The sequence below is a fragment of the Pelophylax lessonae genome (assembly GCF_965119305.1).
Source record: "Pelophylax lessonae genome assembly, chromosome: 7".
NCBI classification, from domain to species: Eukaryota; Metazoa; Chordata; class Amphibia; order Anura; family Ranidae; genus Pelophylax; species Pelophylax lessonae.
Window position 1 is genome coordinate 275,130,346 of NC_138774.1, and position 27,083 is coordinate 275,157,428.

At 43.4% G+C, this 27,083-nt stretch overlaps 1 protein-coding gene across 1 annotated transcript in view; it reads right to left on the reverse strand.

The window, feature by feature from the left end:
• LOC309559672 (uncharacterized protein) overlaps positions 1-27,083 on the reverse strand; it is a 126,881-nt gene that overhangs the window by 87,517 nt on the left and 12,281 nt on the right. Inside the window, exons 4-8 of the mRNA XM_082263054.1 lie at positions 21,773-21,895; positions 16,558-17,174; positions 10,845-10,967; positions 8,105-8,288; positions 2,867-3,023 (exon numbers count right to left, since the gene is read on the reverse strand). Coding sequence (XP_082119180.1) covers positions 2,867-3,023; positions 8,105-8,288; positions 10,845-10,967; positions 16,558-17,174; positions 21,773-21,895 — 1,204 coding nt within the window. The remainder of the gene's footprint in view (positions 1-2,866; positions 3,024-8,104; positions 8,289-10,844; positions 10,968-16,557; positions 17,175-21,772; positions 21,896-27,083) is intronic.

Sequence of the window (27,083 nt, forward strand, 5' to 3'; positions counted from 1 at the left end):
TGCACCACAGTTTGGAGACCACTGCTTTAGAACAGTTATTGGTTTAGAGAGAAACTGTTAGTGGTAGGTTGTATTTATTAATTTGGTCTTTTTAGCAATCCAAGGCTGAAAGGGAATTAAAGTGTCTTAACACTCACGAATCAGTCTTCTGAATATAAGTGTGTGCAATCTTGGCCAGGAAATTATACAGGCACTGATGAATCGAATGGGGGCTGATTTTAGACTGGGTTCACACCTCTGTTCTGAGCGGCTCACAGCAGGGGGGTCCTGTGCACCCCTGTTCACTGTTTCAGGTCTGATTTCGGTCTGAATTTTTGGCTGAATTCGGACCTGAAACAGACCAGAAGACGCACAGGACTCCTGTGCAATTCGCTCCGCAGCCATTCCGGTGTGGTGTGAGCCGGTTCCATTGAGAGCTGGTCACAGTCTCCTGACATGCGAACTGGATGCGGGTAAACCTGCATTCTATACGCAATAGTGTGAACCTGGCCTTAAAGTTTTTAAGTCTGCTTTAGGAAAATACTGATCTATTTGGAATGTAGGGTGGGGGTGGTCCTGCAGTAGAAACAGTAACCTGCCACTTGTAAACAGCAGGTCATGTAGCACTACAGACCCTGGTTATGAAACCACTACAATAAAAGCCAATTAAAATGTCGGTGCCCACAAAAAAGGGGGAAACTCCGCTTGTTTGCACCCTGTCCCCTCTACTGCCACATTTGGCATTTTTTTTGGGGGGGAAGCAGATACCTGTCAAAACCAGGTACCCACTCCAACTTCCGGGTAAGATTGCCGTACAAGGATTGCAGCCCCTCCTCGGCTGCCTTCTGGGAGACACACAGGTCTCAGAAGACAGTGGGACCATTCAGAAAGCGCATGCGCAGTAGGAAACAGACTGTGAAGCCGCAAAGTTTCACTTCCTGTTTTCCTCAGTGAAGATGCTGGTGCCTGAACCCACAGCCGATGGATGAATCGGCTAGTGGTGCCGAAATCGCGGAATCACGTGATGGTCCTTATATTAAAAATCAGCAGCTACAGTATTTGTAGCTGCTGTCTTAAAAACATTTTTTTGACCGGCTGGAGCTTAACACTATAAACTGGCCATAGATGGATTGAAACTCAGCTGATTCAACAGGCACTGGATGAATTTCAAACCATTTTTGGCCATTCCTGTTTGAGAGGAGTCAACCTAATGATCAACTCCTCTCGAACAAGAATGTTGTAAAATTTGTGTTTGATCAGCGCATGCAGCCAATCAGCTGCAACGCTGATCAGTGTATTCTGGCAGCAGAGGAGTCCCGCTGCCAGAATACAATAGCTCAGCGGGGAGGATTCCTCCATCCACCTCGGATGTGTGGATGGAAGAATTGTTTTTTGATCAGCCTCCTGACCAAAAATTAAAATAAATAAATGAATCATCTATAAGCCAGCATTAAGGTTAACAGCAAACACACACACACACACACACACATCATAGGTTGAACTGGATGGACGGATGTCTTTTTTCAACCTCACTAACTATGTAACTATGTAAGGTCACATGACCTGGAACACACCATTGCATCATGTGTGTTGTTTTTTTTTTTTTTTTTGCACTGTAGGTGGTTCTGTTTGAGACATATGGGTATGCACATACAATATATTTTAATATTTATTTATTTATTTTCTTGGGTTGGTCAATTTTTGTTGGTTTTATGATTATCTATTTTATTACATTACAGGTTAATATTCTTTATAGGAGATATATTTCCAGTCCATTACTTTAGATTTCTTGGTTTGGCATATGAGATTTAGATTTTGTTTTTATTCAGGGTAAGCATTTTTCTTTTTTTTCTTTGGCCTTGATGCTTAATTTGGTCACATTTCCCCCCTTGATGGCCATTTTCAATCTCTTGTCCCCCACACTTAGTATATTTTATTTATTTTTTATTATATAGATAGATATATATACAGTATATAGTGTGTGTGTGTGTGTGTGTGTGTGTGTGTGTGTGTGTGTGTGTGTGTGTATATATATATATATATATATATATATATATATATATTTTTTTTTTTTTTTTTCATTGGTTTCTCTGCTCCTGGGTTGCTCCCCTTTATGCTAATGGATTTGAATATGTGATTTGTATATTACTACATTGTATAGAAAAAGCTATATGTATATTTATGGACTGATTATTTATGAGACTTTATTTATTATAAGGTGTGTATATATATTCACTGACAAGTCTGCCATACATTCAGATCCTGAAGAAGCCCAAATTGTGGGCGAAATGCGTCGCTCCATCATACTTTAGGATGTGCCTTGTTATATAATACACCTTTTATATATTGTACTTTCTATTTGTCGATTTTACCATCTTATTTTCAAAAAAATGTATATATTTTTTATGATTTGTTTTTCCTTTGATGTTTTGGACACATTAAAATCCCCCATCTCCCTCGCCTGCAGGGTTTTCCCTGTCAGACTTGCTTTACTTTCAGATACACCATTGCATCTACTTTTTCCCGATGATAGGTTTTCCCTCCCCTTTTGGATCAGTATTTTTCTCTAGTTAGCTTTAATTCTGCTCTAAAATCCTATTCCATCTAAAACTGGAAACCCAGCATATGTATCTCTACTCAGCAAATGTACTTTCCTATCCCAGTGCTTACACCAGCCTGGGTCCAACTATAACACACGGCACCTATTTCCACAAGCCGCGGTGCTGCCAATACAGCTCAGTGAGCTCTACGAACAGAGACAATACAGTTCTACTTGGCCTGCAGCAAAAGAAGCCTGGTACATTTGTAACTCTAAAACTTGCCTAGAGTCTGTGTGTTCATACATATATTAATGAGACTTGTGTGTTTCATCCCAGTACAAAGTCACCTTCATTGGAACGTCTCTATCCTTATTCTGTGCCTCCGCATCCATCTTCATCCTATCTTGGCCGATACTGCTGCTTTCGTTTTCTCTCATTATAACCTGGCGGGGACTAGCGGCACCATGCGGGTTTGATTTTCCGTGAGATGCAACTTTTTCTCGTCTTAAAAAGAAACACAAGACGGGAGCTGAGTCTGAAAGCTGAATTTATGTGTGGAAACAGATCATGGATAAGCCAAATCCCCCCTGTATCATGAATCACATTACCGGGCTATATTCCACTGTGGAAAATGACACAGAAAGCCATTGACACAATGTAGCCGTTTTCTTCAGGAGCTGATTAAAGCCTTCATATTGAGCTTATTATTAGCCATCCTTGGCGCGAAGGAAGAATTTAGTTATCTTCAGATAATCCGGTCTGAAAGCCTCTTAAAGCTAGGGAACCGGGAGAGAAGACTATGGAGAGCCTACCTCAAACATGTCTCATATATGAGGTCATAGGAGTGTTTTTGTAGAGAGCTACAAGGGAAATCCTGCCTCTTGAGACTGTGCAGGTTGAATGAAGCATTGCTTAATGGTATGATCTTTAAAATGTCAGCCTGCACAAAAGTCATATTTCACTTCTAGGGTGAGTATGGTGGACTGACCTCCTATAGTGCATCCGGAAAGTATTCACAGCGCTTCACTTTTTCCACATTTTGTTATGTGACAGCCTTATTCCAAAATGGATTAAATTCATTATTTATCAATAAAAATTCTACGAACAATACCCTGTAATGACAACGTGAAAGAAGATTGAAATCTTTGCAAATTTATTAAAAATAAAAAACGAAAAAAATCCCATGTACATAAGTATCAGTCTTTGCTCAGTACTTTGTTGAAGCACCTTTGGCACCAATTACAGCCTCAAGTCTTTTTGAGTATGATCCTACAAGCTTGGCACACCTATTTTTGGGTAGTTTCTCCCATTCTTCTTTGCAGGACCTCTCAAGCTCCATGAGGTTGGATGGGGAGCGTCGGTGCACAGCCATTTTCAGATCTCCCTAGAGGTGTTCAATGGGGTTCGAATCTGGGCTCTGGCTGGGCCATTCAAGGCCATTCACACAGTTGTCCCGTAGCCACTCCTTTGTTATCTTGGCTGTGTGCTTAGGGTCGTTATCCTGTTGGAAGATAAACCTTCACCCCAGTCTGAGGTCCAGAGGGCTCTGGAGCAGGTTTTCATCAAGGATGTCTCTGTACATTGCTGCATTCATCTTTCCCTCGATCCTGACTAGTTTCCCAGTTCCTGCCGCTGAGAAACATCCCCAAAGCATGATGCTGCCACCACCATGCTTCATTGTAGGGATGGTATTGGCCAGGTGATGAGCGGTGCCTGGTTTCCTCCAGAAATGAGGCTTGCCATTCAGACCAAAGAGTTCAGACTTTGTTTCATCAGACCAGAGAATTTTGTTTCTCATGGTCTGAGACTCCTTCAGGTGCCTTTTAGCAAACTCCAGATGGGCTGTCGTGTGCATTTTACTGAGGAGTGGCTTCCATCTGGCCATTCTACCATACAGACCTGGTTGGTGGAGTGCTGCAGAGAAGGTTGTTCTTCTGGAAGGTTCTCCTCTCTCCACAGAGAAATGCTGGAGCTCTGTTAGAGTGACCATCGGGTTCGTGGTCACCTCCCTGACTAAGGCCTATATCTCCGATCGCTCAATTTGGCCGGGCGGCCCGCTCTAGGAAGAGTCCTGGTAGTTCCAAACTTCTTCCATTTACGGATGATGGAAGCCACTGTGCTCATTGGGACCTTCAATGCTGCAGAAATTGTTCTGTACCCTTCCTCATATCTGTGCCTCGATACAATCCTGTCTCAGAGGTCTACAGACAATTCCTTGGACTTCATGGCTTGGTTTGTGCACTGTTAACTGTCGGACCTTATATAGACAGGCGTGAGCCTTTCTCAATCATGTCCAATCAACTAAATTTACAACAGGTGGACTCCAATCAAGTTGTAGAAACATCTCAAGGATGATCAGTGGAATCAGGATGCACATGAGCTCAATTTTAAGTGTCATGGCAAAGGCTGTGAATATTTATGTACATGTGATTTTTTTATTTTTTTATTTTTAATAAATTTGAAAAGATTTCAAACAAACATTTTTCATGCTGTCACTATGGGATATTGTTTGTAGAATTTTGAGTAAAATAATGAATTTAATCCATTTTGGAATAAGGATATAAGATAACAAAATATGGAAAAAGTGAAGCGCTGTGAATACATTCAGGATGAACTGTATGTCCCTTGGGGACTCATTTGCCAGCCAGAGTCTCAGCTCTGTGCCCTCAATTACTGGAGTCCCATTCCATCTACAACTGGAGTTTTCCACTCATTGCATCATTGGTAATAAAAAAATAAACTTGTATTGACAGAAGCATCTGGGATACCATTGTTAATCATTTGAAAATGCTAGTTTCCTGGCCGTCTGGATTAAACACTTTGTGAGACATGCCTCTGCAACAAACATGGAACGGGTGGCTGGAGAGTAAATCAAAATACCAATCTGCATTTTTGTTCCAGGTCAGTGGTTTACAATTTATTGAAGCCATTAAAGCCATGCAACTGTCACCCTGCATATTTCTTTCTGCACAGGTTTCCTTAAATACCAGTTTTTGGGTGGGCAGACTAGTTAAAGTTCACCTGTAGTGTTGGAGCAAAAGATTTCTGTAAAGAAGGATAGAGAAGGTCAGTGGTGTATTTTGGTTTTGTGCTGCCCTAGGCAAGACTAAAATTGGGTGCCCTCCCCCCCATGTAAATTTGCCCCACTACTTTTAAGACGGATGTGACTCCCTCCAAAATTTAAGGAGGGAGAGAGCGGGGGGGGGTGAGATACAGAGAGAGAGAGAGGGGGGGTGAGAGAGAGAAGGGTGGGGATGAGAGAGAGGGGGGATGAGAGTGAGAGAGAGAGGGGGGGAGAGAGCGAGAGAGAGAGGGGGGATGAGAGCGAGAGAGAGGGGGTGGATGAGAGAGAGAGAGCAAGAGAGAGAGAGAAGGGGGGGTGAGAAAGAGAGGAAGGGGTGAGAGAGGTGGCTCTAGCAACCAGTGTCCAATAGAGTCTCAGGTGAAGGGGGGGAGGTGGCTTTTTTGCTGCCCCCTGCAAAGTGCTGCCCTAGGCCTGGGCCTTGTCAGCCTAGGCCAAGATACAGCACTAGAGAAGGTATGCATCGATCTTCTGCCTGTCCCCCATTCACAGATCCTGTGTCAGGAGCATACCTACAGCGGTCGCCATTGTGACCTGGCCCCATGCTCCAGGGGGCCCCTCTGTATGCCTGGATAGGAGGGCAGGGGAATGTAGATGAACAGATCCCTCCATGTAGCTGCTAAATGCCCGCTTCTCCTCCCCCTCCCGTATGCATTCATTGGCTGCAGGAAGGAAGATGAGGGCATCAGTTCCTCCACCGCCTCCCTATCCCTGTCTTGCTGCCCCTGGGCCCCTGTCTGCTCTCCTGTCCTCCCTCCCCCCATCCTCCTCGCAGCACTGCCGGGTTTCTACCTCCCACCGGTTGTTGCGGGGGATACTGTCAGGATGGAGAGTGGGGAAGGGACCAGTAAATGTTATTTACTGCCCCTTCCTTGTCTTAATGAATAGAGTCAGTCAGGAGTTTTATTTTTTTACACATTCATAGTTGAGGTACAGTAACTTGTGTTTACTATACCGCCGTTTATGAAAGTGCTGGAAGCTCTGTAGAGAGCTATTCTTGGTCATTCATTCTGTGCAGCTGAGAAAGGGACCAATGAATTAGACCTAAATCCCTTTCTTCTGTTTCAAAATTGAGTCATCAGGGGTCTGTCTAGTAAATAAATAATAAAAAATACAATTGTACAAAAAAAAACAAAACCTAAAACTACTGACACCAGTTGCGAAACTACCAGGACTGCAAAGGTCGCACTTGTGACGGGGACCCCATGATGGTAGGGAGGTGGCCCACTGCAGGACCGTAATAAAGGGGTCCCACAATGGGAGTAAAGTGGGAAGTACCCCGGTCAGGGAGCCCTAATGTTTCTTGCACCGGGGTCCTGAAGGTTTTAGGTAAACCTCTGTCCTGTGTCTTTCATAGAGGCTGAAGCATAGCTTCTATGAATGGTGGCTCTGACAGGAAAAGGCAGGCAAAGTCGAGTTGTCTTCATGAGAGCTCCTGACACCCCTTTAGTTGGGAGGGGCAGGGGAGGACTGAGAATGATTTTTTCCTAAAAGAAAGAGAATCAAACTAAAACATTATACAATTTTCTTGTACAATTTTCCTTTAGATTCTTAAAAACCATATAATATGAGGTCAAACCCTGTTTGCTGGGTATATTAGATGAAATAACATGGTCTAGATATCGCAAGATAATGCTTAGAGAAACGCTGTTTATGGCAAGGAAAACAATCATAGTTAAGTGGATTCAAGTGAAGCACCCTGTTGATAAGAGCGGTAAATCAGATTTTACCATTTGAAAAAGTATTGTATATGCATAGAGGATGCTCAACAAAATATAATAAAATTTGGGATAATTAGAGTCAATCAACATTAACCAATGGTTGAATATAAGGAGATAACCAAGAGGATATAGAGGGATGCACATAGTATGATGAGGAAATAAATCTATGAATGCAATGGAGCAAGGGGTTGGGGCACACCGGGACAACGGCGATCAATTAAGCTAAATGGATATACCTTGGCATAAAGAGATTATGAATACTAAGTAAACAGATAATTATTTGGATATTGTATAATTTTTTTATTTTATATTGTTTTGTCCCTTTGTTGAAAGGACGTTTGGAATGTTCGTTTTTATGCACATATTGAAATAAAAAGAATTAAAAAAAAAAAATATGAGGTCAAACCTAAACACTTTAGTTCGTATGCAATCAGGCAGGCCCTTGCACTACATAGTTGATGGTAAATCTAAAGGAAATTGAACATGAAAATTATATAATGCATGTCCAGCTTTAACCCGGCCGTACAGTAGATGGTTTAAATCTCGGCCCATAGTGGAGGGAAAGAAAAGCCTATCATTTATGGCCAGCCTAACTGTAAGTTATGTCCCTTGTGCTGATTCTTATGTTTTTGATTTTAGCTAAAGTTAGGCTTTAAGTATGGTAATCCTGACCATGGCAACAACATGAAGTAATGACAATTCCTACACATATCAGATAGTCACAAATGACAAACCAATAACAACAGGCTATGCCCATATTCTGTGCTGTGAATGGGCCTTACCTATCAAGTTCTACTGAAGCATCCGAGCCCTGATCCATCTCCATAGATTTGGAATGCTGTGAACTAGAATCAGAATAATCCCTCCCTGATTGGTAAGTGTCATTCATCATCTTGGTGTCAGGGCTCATTTTCATCTTCACTTGAAGGCTCTTCTTTACTCTGCTGTAGAAGGAGACCTCTGAACCTTTTGGAAGACATAGCAGACATGTTATATCTGTCATCTGGAACTCATTGCTGCATAAATATTCAAATTCAGAATTCCACCATCCCAGAGATTACAAGAAATAAAATAAAAGGAGCAGTTCATCAAATCTGTATACTTGAATAAAGAACCTACCTACGAGGCATGTCATACCCAGATGAAACAAATACTGAACTAGGGAGAATAACACAGTAAAGGTTGCATTGGTCGCATGCAACTCAACCACAAACAAAAGGCACGGAGACAGAGGCAAGCAGATGTCTTACTTTCTTCTGTAGATCCTCAGGACCCAGGTGTCAGGTCATGAGTATCATTTCCAATCATGTCTAAGGCTGGATATGGATGGGAATCAAAACTCGGCCAGTTCAGGAGGAACTGGCTAAATTTCGATCCATCTATGGGCAGGCCGGTTGTACTGAACTCGATCTATTGATCGGATTCAGTACAACCAGCCTATTGTTTTTTTTCCACTTCTAGCGACCAGCATTGATGACTGTAATGTTTTCCCATTGTCAGAACACAATAGCACAGCGGGAGGGATTCCCCCATCAACATAGTGATGGTCCAGAGAAGGGCAACTAAACTGATTAGGGGAATGGAGGACCTTAATTATGAAGAGCGTCTGCAATCGCTTGATTTATTCTCCCTGGAGAAGAGAAGCCTGAGAGGGGACATGATAGCAATTTATAAATATCTCAATGGTGATCTCAGCATAGAAAAAAAGCTATTCAGTCGAAAGGATTGCATGAGGACTTGAGGACATACAATGCAATTAGAGGAGAAGCGTTTTAACTTCAGGCTACGCGGGGGGTTCTCTACTGTTAGGGCTACAAGATTGTGGAATTCTCTACCACAAGAGGTGGTTTCTGCGGGAAGTATGGTGACTTTCAAAAGACTCTTAGACGTACATCTCAAGGATCAGAACATTCAGGGGTATGAGAGATGATTACGGCCACACACACCTACACAGGTTGAACTGGATGGACTATTGTCTTTATTCAACCTCACCTACTATGTAACTATGTAACAGTGACTTTCTTTCCTTCAACCCGTAGCTAAAGGAAAAAAATGCATAATCTAAGCTATAGCAACCCACGTACACTATATTACTAAAAGTATTGAGACACCTGCCTATACACCCACATGGAATTTAATGACATCCCAATCTTAGTCCCTAGGGTTCAATATTGAGTTGGCCCACCCCTTGTAACTATAACAGCTTCAATTCTTCTGGGAAGGCTGTCCACAAGGTTTAGGAGTGTGTCTATGGGAATGTTTGAACATTCTTCCAAAAGCCAATTTGTGAAGTCAGGCACTGATGTTGAAGAGAAGGTCTGACTCACAGTCTGCACTCTAATTCATCCCAAGGGTGTTTTATCAGGTTGAGGTCAAGACTCTGTGCACTGGTCCAAATCATTTGGTGGAGGGGAGATTATAGTGTGGGTTTTTTTTTCTTTCAGGGGTTGGGCTTGCCCCCTTAGTTCCAGTGAAGGGAGCTCTTAAGGCATCAGCATCCCAAAACATTTTCGACAATTTCATGCTCCCAACTTTATGGGAAAGTTGGGAACAGTTTGGGGGTGGCCCTTCCTGTTCCAATATGACTGCACCAGTAAGTGCCATCTTAAGACCATTAGAGGGCCCTGGGCAATGCAGTGCACTGGGGCCCTGCCTACCCAATCACCCACGAGAATAAAAATGCAAATAATCGATAAGTCTATATTTATTGGTACAGCAGTGCCAGGCTAATGACAGCTTCCAAGTTTGGCAGCTGGGTCCGGTAAACACACACACGGACGGGATTCAGACTCGACAGCAGCCTGACAGCAGCGCAGGGCCGACAGGCGCTTGCCACCTGCTTAATTCAGTGGCAGGATGCACACAGGAATCAGGACTAATGCTTGGCTGGGGCTGGGCAGGTGGGGCCCCCCGGGCAAGTGGGGCCCCCGGGCAACTGCCCAGCATGCCCATTCGGTAAGATGGCCCTGACACCGGTGCACAAGCAAGATCCATAAAGACATAGATGAGCGAGTTTGGGGTGGAGGAACTTGACTGGCCTGCACAGAGTCCTGACCTCAACCCGATAGAACACCTTTGGGATGAATTAGAGCGCAGACTGCGAGCCAGGCCTTCTCTTTAACATCAGTGCCTGGCATCCGTGTCCGTTTAGAAAAAAAAGTGACTGAACGGATAAAAAAACTGAACTGACCGTGTGAAAGGACCCATATGTACAAAAGCAATTCTGTTATAATATAAATTACCATTATTATTCTTATTATGGCTACTACAACCTTGATCCAAAGAACAGGTCCCTAGTAATGTATTGACTATAATGGGACTCCTGCCCTGCTGCCTATCTGGATTTAGACATACTTGTTAAGATCAATGTTAGGTAATGCCACAGTTGACGCTGCCACCTGCTACAGTTAGTCGGTTGGGCCCCACCAAAATTTCTCTATGGGCACCATGATTTGTAGCTACAGCCTGTGATTTATAATTTGCATAAAGGTATGCATAATTTACAGCAGGTTTTACTTTTACCCAGTGATGGATGGCTCAGATTGAGTATTTGGTTTTGAGATGAAGATCTTGTGTGACTTTCACTGCCCATGGAAGATCCAGAACCTCTCCATTCCAGCGTTGTTATGGTCACTTCAGAGGAAACTGTGGGAAAAGGCAGCAGTAAGGGTTTGAATCTGTATTGTAATTGCCTGGTGGCCAGAAATTATATTATTTATATTCTAACTTGAATATTCAGCAGTTGTACAAATCGACATCAGGAAATCACTAATTAGAGAGTAGAGATTGGCCAAACGCCCTCCTGTTCGGTTCGCAGCAGAACTCCTGAACAGGGGAAAGATTAGAACCTGAACCCCATTGAAGTCTATAGGAGCCAAACAGGAAAAATCAAAGTGCCCACTGAAGGCTTATATTCAAGTAATTTGCAATAAGAGATATGGGGATCTGGATACTGCCCCGGGGGAACGGTATCAATGCAAAAAATGTTTTTAAAAACCTATCATTTTTTTAGGAGCAGTAATTTTGATGCTTAAAATGCAACAATAAAAATGAAAAAATCCTTTAAATATAGTGCCTGGGGGCTCCCCTTAGTCTGCATGTAAAGTGGCGCATCTGTACGATGTATAGAGGCTGCTGCAGCAAAAATGAAATTTAAATTGACTCATGGTTGCAATTTCCGGCACCTGGCTATTTAAAAATTAAAGAAAAAAATGCATGTCCCCCCTCAATAATAGACTCTGCTTTCGATTTTAAGGGGAACTCCACGCTCAAATTTAAAAACGCGGCATGAGGTCCCCCCCAAAATCCATACCAGATCCTAATCCAAGCATGCAGCCCGGCAGGTCAGGAAAGGTGGAGGACGAGCACCCCCCTCCTGAACCATACAAGGCCACGTGCCCTCAACATGGGTTGCTTTGGGAACAAGGGTCTCTACTTAACAACCCTGGGCTGTTGCTGTCGAGGTCTGCGGGCAGGGTGCTTATCAAAATCTGGAAGCCCCTTTTACCAAGGGGCCCTTCAGATCCCGGCCCACCCCTTTGTGAATGGGTAGAGGGTACTGAGAGGTAAGTGGGAGTGGAATGAAGAAATGGTGCTCAGGGGTGGGTAGGGGGTGGAGACTTACTTAGAAAGGGGTGGGGGTACCTGCACCTATTCTCTGAGAAAATAAAAGCCCTGGTTATACACATATTGAGGCAGGAGGGGACAAAGCAAAAAATGCTTCTGCATCGGCTGTGTCAGTGCGAGAAAAAAAATGCCCCTCCGTCAGTGGTGTCAGTGGGATAAAAAGTTGCCCCTGCCTTGGTGGTGTGGGTGGGAGGAGGACATTGCCCCAAGATTGCTGGAATTACTGGAAGGTATAAATGTCTCTGCATTGGTGGTGTCATTAGAGGAAAATATGCCCCTGCGTCAGTGGGATAAAAAGATGCCCCTGCCTTGGTGGTGTGGGTGGGAGTAATACTTTGCCCCAGGATCGCTGGAATTACTGGAAGGTATAAATGTATCTGCATTGGTGGTGTTATTGGAGGAAAATATGCCCCTGCGTCAGTGGTGTCAGCGGAAGGTAAAAATGTCTTCGCACTGGTGGTGTCAGTGAGAGGAAAAGATGCCCCTGCTTGGGAATGAAGAAGGGAAGGAACTCCAGGAGACTTATGGAGGGCTCTGATGGATGCATAGAACTGAAGAGCCCTGGGGGTGTTCTGAGGGAGGAAAGGATGGGGGTAAAGGAAAGGGGGTTAAGGGGTTCTTTGAAAAAGAGCAGCCTACCTTCACTCCCCCTACTGAGAAGGAGGTACATACTAATTACCAGGCAACACTGTCCAAATGCCAGCAAGTTCCCAGGTGTGGCAATACCTGTTGGGTAGGATTGCTGCCTGCAGTGACATGTGTAGTCAACAACTAAATAAGGAAAGGGCTTCTTTGCCGAAGATCTACTGTGTGCAATGCATAGCTCCCAACTGTCGTCCCTCATTTGGAGGCAATGTCCCTCTTTTAAGACCAAATCGAAATTTTGTATTTTAACCACTTCAGCTCTGGAAGGTTTACTCCCTTCATGACCAGGCCATTTTTTGCGACACAACACTGCATCACTTTAACGGACAATTGCACGGTCATGCGACGCTGTAACCAAATAAAATGTACGTTCTTTTTTTCCCCACAAATTGAAATTTCTTTTGGTGGTATTTGATCACCTCTGTGGTTTTTATTTTTTGCACTATAAACAAAAAAAGACAATCTTGAAAATAATACACTTTTTCACTTTCTGCTATAAAACATATACATTTAAAAAATCTAATTTTTTTATCAATTTAAGCCAATATGTATTCTGCTACATATTTTTGGTAAAAAAAAAAACCCAATAAGCGTATATTGATTGGTTTGCGCAAAAGTTAAAGCGTCTACAAACTATGGAATATATATATATATATATATATATATATATATATATATTAATGGCGATGATCAGCGACTTATAGCTGGCCTGAGATATTGCAGCAGAAAATCGGACACTAACTTTTTGGGAAACAGTGACACTACTACAGTGATCAGTGCTAAATATGCACTGTCACTGTACACTACTACTACACTGGCTGAGAAGGGGTTAACATCAGGGCGGCATTGCATTACATTGTATTGTATTGCATTGCATCACAGCTGTGCCAAGGGGATTGAGCCAAGTTAGTGGGGCTTATTGGTAGAGTGCAGGCCCAGATCAAACCAGCAGCCCTTTTGGGGGTCAGTGCTACACGTGCTTAATACTTTAGTACGCTTTTTTTGGTGATAGGGAAGGGGTACTATGTACCCGATACCCATTCACATGGGGGTAGCGGGCTCTTGTTAAAGGGGGCTTCCAGATTCCGATAAGCCCCAACCCCGACAAACACAGCCCAGGGTTGTCAGGAAGAGGCCCTTGTCAGACCTGCCAGGCTGCATGCCTGGATTAGGGTCTGGTATGGGTTTTGGGGGGTACCCTACGCCATTTTTTTTTTTCAGTAGCCAGTTACCGGCAATTGTAACCGCGAGTCATTTTAAATGGGATTTGACTCGTTATGCATACTACAGATCCTGCCTCCTATCCACCCATTAGCAGCCATGTGCTCCCAGAGTGGAGACACTCAAATTTAAAAGTGTTAGGGACTGCAGATAAAACAGGGTGCCATGTCGTGGCTCTGCAGCTTACACTTGCGTTTGCAAATGCGTGTCAACTAAACCCCTGTTCTTTATTTATATCGAGACAGGTCTACTTGGTTGGTGGCAGACTGGAGGGTGAGTACATCAGACTGGGGGCTGGCTGGCTTCCATGAACCTCTTTTAATCCTTTTCAATTTGTTTTTTCCGATACAGGGATGGAGACGCTGGGCATACCTGCTGGTGTCTCACTTAAAGTCCCACATAGCCCACATTGTCGATGCGCCACTTTACAGGCACATTAGGGGACCCCCAGGCACTATATTGTTTTTCATTTTTATTGTTGCACTTTAACCACTTTAAGACTGCTCATGTTGCTGCTACTGCAGCAGAGTGGCAGTACTGGGTCCAGCGACGTAGACCTACATCGCTGGATACCTGCCTGTCTCAGCGGGAGTCAGCCTGGAGGAGGAGAGACGGCGATCACAGTCTCTCTTCCCCGATCATCGGGGAAAGTGTGAGAAGATCCGCCCACTTGTGTAAACAAAGCAGGCGGATCTTCTCTGTGACAGACAGGGACAGATCATAGGATTCAGCATAGCTGAACCTGCGATCTCTGTCTTTGTCACAGAACCCCCTCCCCCCACACACGTCAGTAAGCATGAGGCACACATTTAACCCCTTCCCTGCCAGTGCCATTATTACAGTAACAGTGCATTTATTTAGCACTGATTACTGTAGTAATGTCACTGGTCCCCCAAAAGTGTAAAAAATGTCAGTTAGGGGTCTGATCTGTCCGCCGCGATGTCACAGTCCTGCAAAAAAACGCAGATCGCCGCTATTACTAGAAAAAAAAAAAAAAAAAAAACAACAATAAAAAATGACAAATCTTTTCCCTTTTGCGCCAACCAATCAAAATACGCTTATTGCGATTTTTTTTTTTTTACCAAAAATATGTAGCAGAAAACAAATTGGCCTAAAATGTTAAAAAATTTTGATTTATAATTTTTTTTTTCATATATCAGAATGTGAAAAATATTGTATTGTCGCTCTTTTTTTCAAAAATTAAAAATCGCACAGGTGATCAAATACCAAAAGAAAGCTCTATTTGTGGGGGGGGGGGAAGGACGTAGAGAGAAGATCCGCCTGCTTTGTTTACACAAGTGGGCGGATCTTCTCACACTTTCCCCGACGATCGGGGAAGAGAGACTGTGATCGCCGTCTCTCCTCCTCCAGGCTGACTCCCGCTGAGACAGGCAGGTATCCAGCAATGTAGGTCTACGTCGCTGGACCCAGGGCTTGCGCACGACAGCGCAATTGTCCGTTTAAAGTAACGCAGTGCCGAATCGCAAAATATGGCCTGATAAAGAAGGGGGTAAAATCTTCCAGTCTTAAAGTGGTTAAAAATATGCTCATTGAGAATTTTTTGTCAAAGACATGTAGCTAAATACATTTTGGCCTAAATATATGACAAAAATTGAATATATAGGTTATTTATTAACTGTCAAAGTAGAAAATGTAAATTTTTCACAAAATTTTAGCTTTTTTTTTATTAATATTGCAAAAAATGAAAAGCGCAGAAGTGATCAAATACCACCAAAAGAAAGCTCTGTTTGTGGGGAAAAACGGAAGTAAATTTTGTTTGGGTACAGCATTGCATGACCGCGCAATTGTCAGTTAAAGTCGCACTGTGCCAAGTTAAAAAAAAGTGGCCTGGTCATTAAGCAGCCAAATCCTCCGGGGCTAAAGTGGTTAAGCATAATTAAAATCACTACTCCTAAAAAAAAAAATATTTTTTTTCTTCTAATTGATACATGTCCCCCAGAGCAGTACCCAGACCCCCATACCCCTTTTATGGCCAATTACTTGCATATAAGCCTTCAAAATGGGCGCTTTTAATTTTTGCTATTTGGCTCCGATAGACTTCAGTGGGGTTTGCCATTCTGGTTAGAACATTTCCCCAGTTCGGGAGTTCTGCTGTGAACCGAACAGGGGAGTTTCAGGTCTATCTTCCCCACCTGCACAAGTTTCTATTTCACTCTGTAGGATCAGCACTCAATTGACAGAGGTAATTCGGCAGTTTTCCATATAGAAAACTGCTGCAGGTCTCCGCAAGGTGTGACATGGTACACGGAATGTGAGCTGTCAGCATTACACAAGCAGACTGCGTGGCAAACAACCCTACTCCTCCCTCCTGATCTCAGCTGAGTAGGGGGTGGGAACAGGTAGAGAGATCAAAGCATGCAGCTCCATCTCTCCTGTTCAGTGTGCTGTGTATGTCAGACACTGCAGAACAGAGAAATAATTACTGTTAATTAACAAAGGGGCTTGCACTCCTTCTGTTAGGAGCAGCATCTGCTCCATTTTTTATGTTTAGAAGATTGGTGCAAGCATTATGCTTGCACTACTCTTTATTTCCCCCCAATCTCTTTAAGCAAATTGTGCTGGCTCACAAAGTTTATGAAAAACAGGCCAGGCTGAAAAAAAAAAGCTATAAGGATTATTGGATGTGCCATAGGCACTTTCCTGACCATTAGATTAACAAAATCTGTATGGTTTTTCATTTTGGTCAACTTTTTTTAAAATATGTATCAACGTTTCATTTTACCTCCTGTGATTCCGCTGCCAATGGTTTCCAGGGATGAAAAGCTGCTTTTATTTTCTTCTTTACTTTCTGAGATGCTTGGGTTTTGTTCTTTCCACTCCTGGCCGGTACTTGTAAAGCTCATAGTGATCCCATCAAGACTGTTAGCCACTTTGCTGGTGCTAGAAGATAACTGCTGGTCCTTCATGGCTTGAGATGTCCTCATCTGAACAGGTCGCCTGCTGGGTAGACCACTTCTCGGAATATCAATTAACACTTTTTTTGCTACGTTTGGTGGGAAAGGTTGACGTCTGTATGGAAGATTTGCAGTCTTTTGCCCAGCTGTTGGTGGCCTTTCAGCAGTCGATGGTGAGACAGAAGTCTCTGCTGATTCAAGTGTCTTGATCCTTTCCGGAGGCTTTAACTGAGGTTTTGGTAAAATATCTGATCTTATTTTAGTAGTATGAGTTCTCTCTAACAGACGTCTTTCTTGGTAGCGGACCTCTGCCTCGTGTTCTGATTCATCTTCAAAGTGCACCCTTGCAGTGGCGGGCCTCTGATGTATCTTCTCGTCGTAGTTGATGGAGCTCTTCTTCAGGAAAATCTTTTCACTACTTTCCCCCACATTCACAATTTGTGTTCTGTCAAGCAAAGTCGAATTTGAAAAAAACTTCCCTTTCACAAAAAACAACATTTCAAACAACTTTTTTTTTATAAATACTAAACTTTATTAACTACCTAAACATACAGATGTTTTTTTATACCACTGAACAATTGAGACTGTAATGATGATGGTTTTAATGGTATTATTTTATTTTGCTTCTTAACCTGTAGATGTCACTGTTGATAGTAAAATGCTAACAAATTTTTAGAGCAGGGGTCTTCAAACTATGACTTCAATTGTTCAGGAACTACAATCCCCATCATGCCAAGTCATGTCTGTGAATGTCAGAGTTTTACAATGCCTCATGGGACGTATAGTTCCTCAACAGCTGGAGGGCCGTAGTTTTAGGATCCCTGGTTTAGAGAAGTATTTCTAAAGGTGTGTCTGTAGTGACATCCCATATAGTAAACTGTAATTTAAGGATGAAGTTTAGAAATTCTTTTTTTTACACATTTGCCTTGGTTCAGCTTGAACTAGTGTAAGTAAACATATCTCATACCAAACCATTGTCGTGTCTTGTAGTAGTTGTCTTCCGCTCTATGTTCAATCAACTGCAATTGTGGATACTAACCACAGAGGAGTGATCACTTGGCACTGCTACCATTCAGTAAAAACCTTGCATTTTTTTTTTAAATAAATACAAGGCATTCTCTGATTGGATGAGGCACCTCTCTACCTCATTACACCTGAGGGGGCTGGGGATTTCTATATTCTCCCCAGCAGCATTTTCTCACCCTCGTCACTCCTCCACTGTTCTGTTCAGCAGCCTGGACTGAGGAAAGGTATTGCTGTGTAATCTCCCAGTCTATAATCGGAACTTACCCAGGTGGGCAATGACGTCATCACGCTGGACGGGGTCGGGGAGCCATCTTTGAGAACAGCTTCTGCCAGTTTTATGTTAAGCCTGTTTATTATGGAATACATGTAAGTGCAATACCTATTTGTATTAATAAATATTTATGAGACGGTCTGCACTATTTGATGTTTGTGCTTTCCTATTCTGGCCCACCTTCACCTGTTTCTGAGGGATTGTGATCTGAGCGAGGTCCAGCTTTTGGAGTTGATGAACATCTGAGCCATTGAATTAAAAACCACATGTGACCCCATTTATATACCCTGGTGTCCACAGTATCAGATGAGGAGACACCCAGAAAGCAGGGCTGGCCCAAGACATTGTGCTGCCTGGGTCCAAGAATAAAATGCTGCCCCCCCCCCCAAAAAAAAACATCACGCCCACCAAAAGGCCCTCACATCAATTATTTTATATAAATATAACATTTTGAATTAATTATATATACTGTGATCTTCTTCCATAACTCACTACCAGACTGGTCCACTAAACACCTTCTGTCTGTCCTCAGGCCTCCTGTCACTCCTGTGTCTGCTGCGCCCACCGCCCTAGAAGATCCAGCCTGCCCTGTGTGAGATGGATTGCTCTGATGTCTGATGTCATTGCGCACCCCACAATCATGTGAGGGATGTTCCTTGGAGGAGACGCTCCGCCCCCTCATACTCATCAGTTTGCACTATGGGCGGCAGTATGAGATGGGGAAATGCCACCCGTAACGTGCCGCAAGCTGATGACACACAAACCTGCTGAAAAAAAAATCTTGGGAGTCAATTTGCTGCCCCTTTCAAGTGTTGCCTGGGTCCAATGGACCCAGTGGGACCCATGGTAGGGCCAGCCCTACCAGAAGGGGTGGTGAAGAGTACTGCAGTGGTGTGTTTTTTATGTGAAGAAAACACATGGATTCAAGGACATCTTCCAGATTTTCATATAGTGATTGCACAAAGATTGCTCAGTGATTGTATGGTGTATGGGACTTCTTTATGGACTACACATTTATTTACTGATTGTTGATATTTGTGCACAATTTTGAGATGTATTATGTATGATTTAACATGCATGTTTATATGTTTCTATGGATTTATTCTCTGATTGATGTATTTGTGAGATTTTTATTTATTGCACCTGTCATTTTATTGTTAATTGAAGCTGAGAACGCTTCACTATTATTTTGTTTAGTTTCTATATACCAGGGATTCCCAAACTACGGCCCTCCAGCTGTTGCAGAACTACACATCCCATGAGGCATTGTAAAACTCTGACATTCACATACATGACTAGGCATGATGGGAATTGTAGTTCCTGAACAACTGCAGGGCCGTCGTTTGGGAATCCCTGCTATATACCAGTGGTCACCAAACTGCAGCCCGAGGGCCGTATGTGGTCCTTTGCTTGCCTTTATCTGGCCCTTGAGGCACTATTTTTCCCAGTAATACGAAATATTATTCTGCCAACTGACATCAATAATAGGGCACCATTTCTCACACTGACACCAACAATGGGGCACTGTTCCTCCCAAAGATACCAACCATTCTTATTCTTTCCCCCCCGATACCAAATATGGAGATGTTTACTCCCACTGATGCTACAAAAATGTATACTCCCGCTGGCCACAGTCCGGCCCCCCTGAAGTATGAATGGCAATAAACTGGCCCTATGTTTAAAATGTTTGGAGACCCCTGCTCTATACAATGTAGTGATAACACAGTTGGGTGGTAGCTGCCTTCAGTCAAGGTAGAATTTTTTGTTTATATTTTTATTTAATTTATTCCTATTTTATTTATATCTTTATTTCGTAGGGCAGGGTTATTATATTTTCTTAATAATCGGAACTTACCCAAGGATGGTGACTCTCGCCACTCTTTCTTCTTCGCTTCCAGCAGCTGAATTAAAGCTGGCCATACACTGTAACTAATGTCAGCTTGTTTCTCTTGAATGGGCCAAGATTGGCTTAGTAGTTGGCCCTGTCAGCCCCCTTCAATTGGCACATCAAAGAAGCCAGGCAGAAATTTTTCAGCTGAATTACGGCTGCATCCAATCAGATGCAGTCAATTTTCGGGTCCAGCTTTCAAAGTATAATAGCTGCAATGGGAGATTTGTCCATCTGCGCTGTATGGTGTGGATGGAGGAATCTTTTAGCATAACATTTCTGCCCTGGAAGGATTTACCCTCTTAATGACCAGGCCATTTTTTGCGATACGGCACTGCGTTACTTTAACTGACAATTGTGCAGTCGTGCGACGCTGTACCCAAATAAAATTTATGTCCTTTTTTCCCCCACAAAATCTATGTTTTTTCATGCAGAGAAAATGCAGTGCTGGATCTATTGATCACTAATGACCCAGACCTAATCTCGGAGGTAGGAGTCCAGGACAACCTTGGCTCTAGCGATCACAGGATGATAATATTTAGCGTAAATAAAAATATAGCAAGCCAAGAGGGGAACCCTCAACTTCAGGAGGGCAAACTTTCCCAAATTGTGCTCAATGATGGAAAGGGTTAACTGGGACCAAACCCTGGGGACACTGACTACGGAGGAAAAATGGGAATGCTTTAGGAACATATTAAACAAAAGTATCTTACAGTGCATTCCTATGGGAAATAAATTTAGAAGAGACAAAGCCAAACCTGGCTGGCTAAACCGTAATGTTAAAAAACGTATTAGGGAAAAAAAAATGGCCTTCAAGAAATATAAATCGGAGGGCACATTATCGGCTTTCCAGCAGTACAAGGAGGCAAATAAGAAAAGTAAATACGAAATCAAAATGGCTAAAATCAACTTTGAGAGACAAATAGAGGAGGATAATAAAAAGAACTCAAAGAAATTCTTTAAATATATCAACAGCAAAAAAACTAGGGCAGAGCATATTGCACACATAATTAGCGATGATGGGAGGATGGTTACAGAGGACACTGAAAAAGCAACCGTGCTGAATTGTTTTTTTCTCGTCAGTCTTTACAAAGGAAAAGGAGGGGTACACTGACCCTGACTGTATGGTTAGCAGTAATACACAGGACTTGCCGCTATGGCTAACAGAGGGTGAAATCAGGAAAAGGCTGGATAAAATTAACACAAATAAATCACCAGGCCCGGATGGCGTACATCCGAGAGTACTCAAAGAACTTAGTAAAACTATATCTAGACCACTGTTCCTGATCTTTGCTGACAGGATTATGACAGGAAATGTGCCAGGTGTTTGGAGGAAAGCTAACGTGATACCGATATTCAAAAAAGGGCAGAGGCATGTCCCGGGAAATTATAGGCCGGTCAGTCTGACATCAATAGTATGTAAACGCGGGATCATGTATAGATACCTGATCTGGTACACAGCGACCGCTCTGTAGCAGTAAAACTGCTATGGGGCAGTTGACAGGTGGTTAATTGCTGGCAATTGTTATGTTTACATTCAGCTGAGGAGTCACTGGTTGTAAAGGACGCAGTGGCAGGCTCGCGCCTTAGCAACCAGCTATTCTTTAAATTGAATTTGGATCACTTTTTGACCGATTTTAATTCTAATTGTTCCAAAAATTGTTCGAAAACGGATGTACGCAAACAGATGTAAAAACTGAAGTACAGATCCGTTTTTCATCCGATTTTCTAACAAAAAAAACGTGACTGAACGGGTGAAGCAAACGGAACACCTGTGTGAAAGGGGCCTAAAGCTGAAACTTTTTTTTAGTTTTAAATAGTCCCTCCACACCAAGCTGTATAAAGAAAAAGTACTTACACATTCTCCGGTAATACTGTATGATCTGCCTTCATTGGTCCAGATTGTGCCTTGGGTTTGGCAGAGAATTTTTTTATTATGTCACTTGAAGCGGGAGCATCATTAGGACTCCTGATTTTTGGCCTTTAAAAATATCAGAATTAAAATATTAGTCTCATCTCGCAATAGCACTATTTCTTCACTGCCTGCACACTTAAAGTGTATCTAAACACAAGAACAAAGATGTAAAATATTGCAGCTTACCGATCCTTAGGAGAGGTGGCTGCATACAATTTTTCAGCCTTCTTTCCCTTTATTTTCATCTGGTGATCCTGCCAGTGTGTTACATCTTGTCCTAGTGTGACAAAGCTCCCTCACTGCTGTGTATCTGTGGAGGAGCAGTGTTGTCAGCCTGGGACAGGACTACAGCCGTGGCCAAAAGTTTTGAGAATGACACAAATATTATTTTTCACAAAGTTTGCTACCTCAGTTTTTATGATGGAAATTTTCATATACTCCAGAATGTTATGAGTGATTAGATGTATTGCAAAGCCACTCTTTGTCATAAAAATGAACTTAATTCCATAAAAAACATTTCCACTGCATTTTTTGAATCAGGCTTCAGGGCGCCCAAGAAAGTCCAGCAAGCGCCAGGACCGTCTCCTACAGTTGATTCAGCTGTGGGATCGGGGCACCACCAGTGCAGAGCTTGCTCAGGAAAGGCATGGTGTGAGGACATCTGCACACACAGTGAGGCTCGGTTCACACTATTGCGATGCGGGAAGGCTGCGAATTCGCAGCCTGTTCCCGCATCGCACACGCACCCCCGGCAGTTCACACTGCCATATGCGATACGCTGGGGGTGTCAATGTAATCTTAACGACACCCCCAGTTTGATCGCATATCGCAGTGCGATCATGCAGTTCGCACAGGATCGGATCGCACAAGTGTGAACCGCTGTGCGATCCGATCCTGATGCGGCAGCAAAAATGCCTCCTGTGCGTCTTTGCTGCGGGTGCGGTGCGAATTTAGCCATACAAACTGTATGGCTAAACTCGCACCGCACAGCTGATCGCATGTCATGTCGGAGCAGTGCGCTCCGACATGACATGCGAACCCGGCACACGCAGAAGTGTGAACCGGCTCTGAGGAGAAGACTTTTGGAGGATGGCCTGGTGCCAAGAAGGGCAGCAAAGAAGCCACTTCTCTCCAGGAAAAACATCAGAGACACACTGATATTCTGCAGGGATTGGACTGCTGAGGACTGGGGTAAATTCATTTTCTCTGATGAATCCTCTTTCCGATTGTGGGATCCAGAAATAAATCTTGTCCGGAGAAGAAAACGTGAGCGCTACCATCAGTCCTGTGTCATGTAAACAGAAAAGCATCCTGAGACCATTCATGTGTGGGATTCCTTCTCAGCCCAGGGAGTGGGCTCACTCACAATTTTGCCTAAGAACTCAACCATGAATAAAGAATGGTACAAAACCATCCTGTGAGAGCAACTTCACCCAACCATCCAAGAACAGATTGGTGAGGAACAATGCCTTTTCCAGCATGATGGAGCCTCTCGCCATTAGGCAAAAGTGATAACTAAGTGACTTGGGGAACAAAACAACAGAATTTAGGGTCCATGGCCAGGAAACTCCCCAGACCATTAAGAACTTGTGGTCAATCTTCAAGAGGCAGGTGAAGAAAAAAAAAAACCCCACAAATTCTGACAAACTCCAAGCATTGATTATACAGGCGGCCCCCGGGTTACAACCAAGATAGGGACTGTAGGTTTGTTCTTAAGTTGAATTTGTTTGTAAGTCAAAACAGGTAAATTTTTTAAGTTTAGCTTCAGCCAAAATAATAATATTTAAGTTTTTTGGATAGCATAGGGAAGGGTTACCACCCCTGTACCATTTGTTTTGCTGTCTGTGCCCCTGTTCAGAAGATTTCACCTCACTTTCTGTCCCTGTGACAACTGCATTTTGAACATTTTGGGTTGTTGTGGAAACAAGGATTAGTGATAAAGCTTCAGTGGAGACACCTTATTCCCATGGGAACTCTTACAGGAGTGAATTTCCCTTCCTATGGAGGAGATTTCTCCTCACTTCCTGTTGTTTCCCTCTGTTTGTAAGTTGGAGTCGTTAGTAAGTCGGATGTTTGTAACTCGGGGACCGCCTGTACAAGAATGGGCTGCCATCAGTCAGAATGTGGCCCAGAAGTTGATTGACAGCATGCCAGGGCGAACTGCAGAGGGCTTGAAAAAGAAGGGTCAACACTGCAAATAATTACTCTTAGCACATAAACTTAATGGAATTGTCAAAAAAGGCCTTTGACATTTATGAAATGCTTGTAATTATACTTCAGTATACCATAGTAACATCTGACAAAAAGATCTAATAACACTGAAGCAGCAGACTTTGTAAAAATGAATATCTGTGTCATTCTCAGAACTTTTGGCCATGGCTGTACATAGCATCCCCTCTCCTTATCGCCACAACACAGGGAATGTGTTTTCTAGTGATGAATCTAATGTACTTTGGTTCAGAGCAGGTTTAGTGAACTTTAGTGAAGTTTGGATGCAGAATTCAAACCCAACTGTATTCTAATGGGAGCCGAAATGTAGAAATCAGTAATGGACATTCCTAGGCCTTAACCACTTTAGAACCGCTCACAGTAATACTACTGCGGCAGAGTGGTTCGTTATCGTCCAGCGACGTAGTATTAACGTCGTTGGACACTCCCCCTTCTGGGCGGCGCTTGCGCGCCGCCGGAGGCTCGCTCCCGCTGTTTTCATTCACAGCGGGAGTCGGGCCAGGGGAGGAGCAGCGGCGATCGCCGCTGCTCTTACCCGATCGTCGGGGATCGAGTCTGGAGATCCGCCCGCTGTGTGTCCATAGTGACAGGGAGTGACAGATCGGACTGTTCAGCATAGCTGGACATCCGATCTGTCCATGACTCACACAGACACAGACTCACACAGTCACCTCCCCCCCTACACGTCAGTAAGCACCAGGCATACATTAACCCCTCCCTCTCCAATAAAATTAACCCCTTCCCTGCCAGTGTCATTTTTACAGTAACAGTGCATATATATAGCACTGATTACTGCAGTAATGTCACTGGTACCCCCAAAAGTGTCAAAAATGTCAGTCAAGGGTCCGATCTGTCCGCCGCAATGTCGCAGTCCCGCAAAAAAAATCGTAGATCGCCGCCATTACGCGTTAAAAAAAAAACACCAAAAATGACAGAAATCTTTCCCTTTGTTAGTAAACGCAATAACTTTTGCGCAAACCAATCAAAATACGCTTATTGCGATTTTTTTTACCAAACATATGTAGCATAAAACAAATTGGCCAAAATTTTTTAAAAAAATTGGTTTTTACATCTTTTTTGGGGGGAATTTCATATAAAAAAATGTTAAAAATGTTTCAAAATAAACGCTCTTTTTTTGTTTATAGCGCAAAAAGTAAAAATCGCACAGGTGATCAAATACCACCAAAAGAAAGCTCTGTTTGTGGGAAAAAAAGGACGTAAATTTCGTTTGGGTACGGCGTCGCACGACCGCGCAATTGTCAGTTGAAGTCGCACAGCGCCGAATCGCAAAAAGTGGCCTGGACGGAAGACAGCAAAATCCTCCGGTGGTAAAGTGGTTAAGGCAGGGGTGTCAAACACAATTTTATTGCGGGCTGCATCAGCATTATGGTTGCCCTCAAAGGGCCGGTTATATCTGTAGGATTAGATGACAAGAGCACCCCACGCCCCCTTACACCCTTACATGGGCATTCAAGAACCCCCCCCACCATCAAGAGTCACCCACCCTTCCTTACATCACAATGCACCCCCTTACCTTGTGCTGCTGCCAGGAAGAAGATGCGGGTGGATCTGGGAAGATGTGCAGGGTCTGGATGTGAACCAGAGGAGGACTGGAGTCAGCTTCCAGAGTCTGCTGAATGCTGAGACCAGGGGAGGCAAAGGCAAGGTGGTGTTGCAGCTGCACAGAGAGGTGCAGGATCGGCAGGAGTTCTGCCCTCCTCTCTGCTGTGGACTGCTGAGAAGGGGGGGGGTTGGGCAAAGAGGAGCCTTTCTGCAGCTACACAGAGGAGTGCAGGATCTGGCAAAGGAGTTTTGTCCTCTCTGCTGCCGACTAGAGACAAGGTGGGGGCAGAGACAAGGGGGAGTGCCGCAGCTGCAGGAGAGGTGCGAGGGCCACATGAAATGGCCTGGGGGGCCGCATTCGGCCGGCAGGCCTTGTGTTTGACACCTGTGCCTTAAGGGATTATCAAACAAATAGAATAGGCAGCTGGACACTTTATAAATTCTGTTTTGAGGAGAGCAGTGTTTTTTTAATAATGTCTGAAGGGAAATATTAAAAATGAAAAATGCCTATAAACAACATGATTGTTGAATTCCCCTAACCTGCCTGTGAAGTGGAAGATGTATACAACTAATTTCCAAAAAAAGGTGGTAAATGACAGCTCCCAGCTGCTTCCTTCTGTCTGTAAACAATGCCTGGGGATTTCCATTATCTATTTTAGACTCCTGTCCTAGATGTGGGTCTGGTATAGATGTGAATGGGGGGACCCCATTTCCAACAAAAAGAAAGAATAGGCTAAAAATACTAACCAGATCCTTATCCCTCATAAGGGTCTGGTATGGATGTCAAGGAATAACAAAAAAAATAATGTTATGGGGTCCCAGACCCTCGTCTGAGCATGCATTCTCGAAGACCTGGAAAGAAATCGGGGATACTCAGCTTTCCAATTAAACTTGTGGCTTCCTGGCTCGGGCCTACATGGCTCCACACAGGTCTCCTCCACACGTCCTTCCAGTAGCCAAGTCTCTCTACGTTCCTGTTCTTGGGCTATTCCCTTTATTTGCTCTCGCCCCCCCTGGCAACTGCATCCTGGCATCATAGGCTGTGTAGTTTTCTCTCAGCTAAACCGTAGGTAAAAGTTCTGCTTCCAGTATACAAGTCCCAGCTGCCTCAGCACTCTTGTATTGGGATTTATGATGAACAGAGTTGCTGAACACTGCCATCTTGTGCACAAAATAAAGATCTACATCACAATAACAATGCACAGTGTTACAAAATCAATTACTTACTGTATAACAGAATGTAGTCTTCATAATTTTGTTACTAACAGCACATATTTATGTTGTAGAAAACATCAGTACCCAATTTTTGCACCTCTGAAGGACTCCACAGTAGTAGTCCGAAACATGTTAAGTGGTTATTCATAATGTATGGTGGCTAGCCTGGCAACTCACCATAGGCGGCCTCTCCATACCGCTCTATTATTTGATGGGTACTAGTTTACATTTCTACATGTATCTCTTT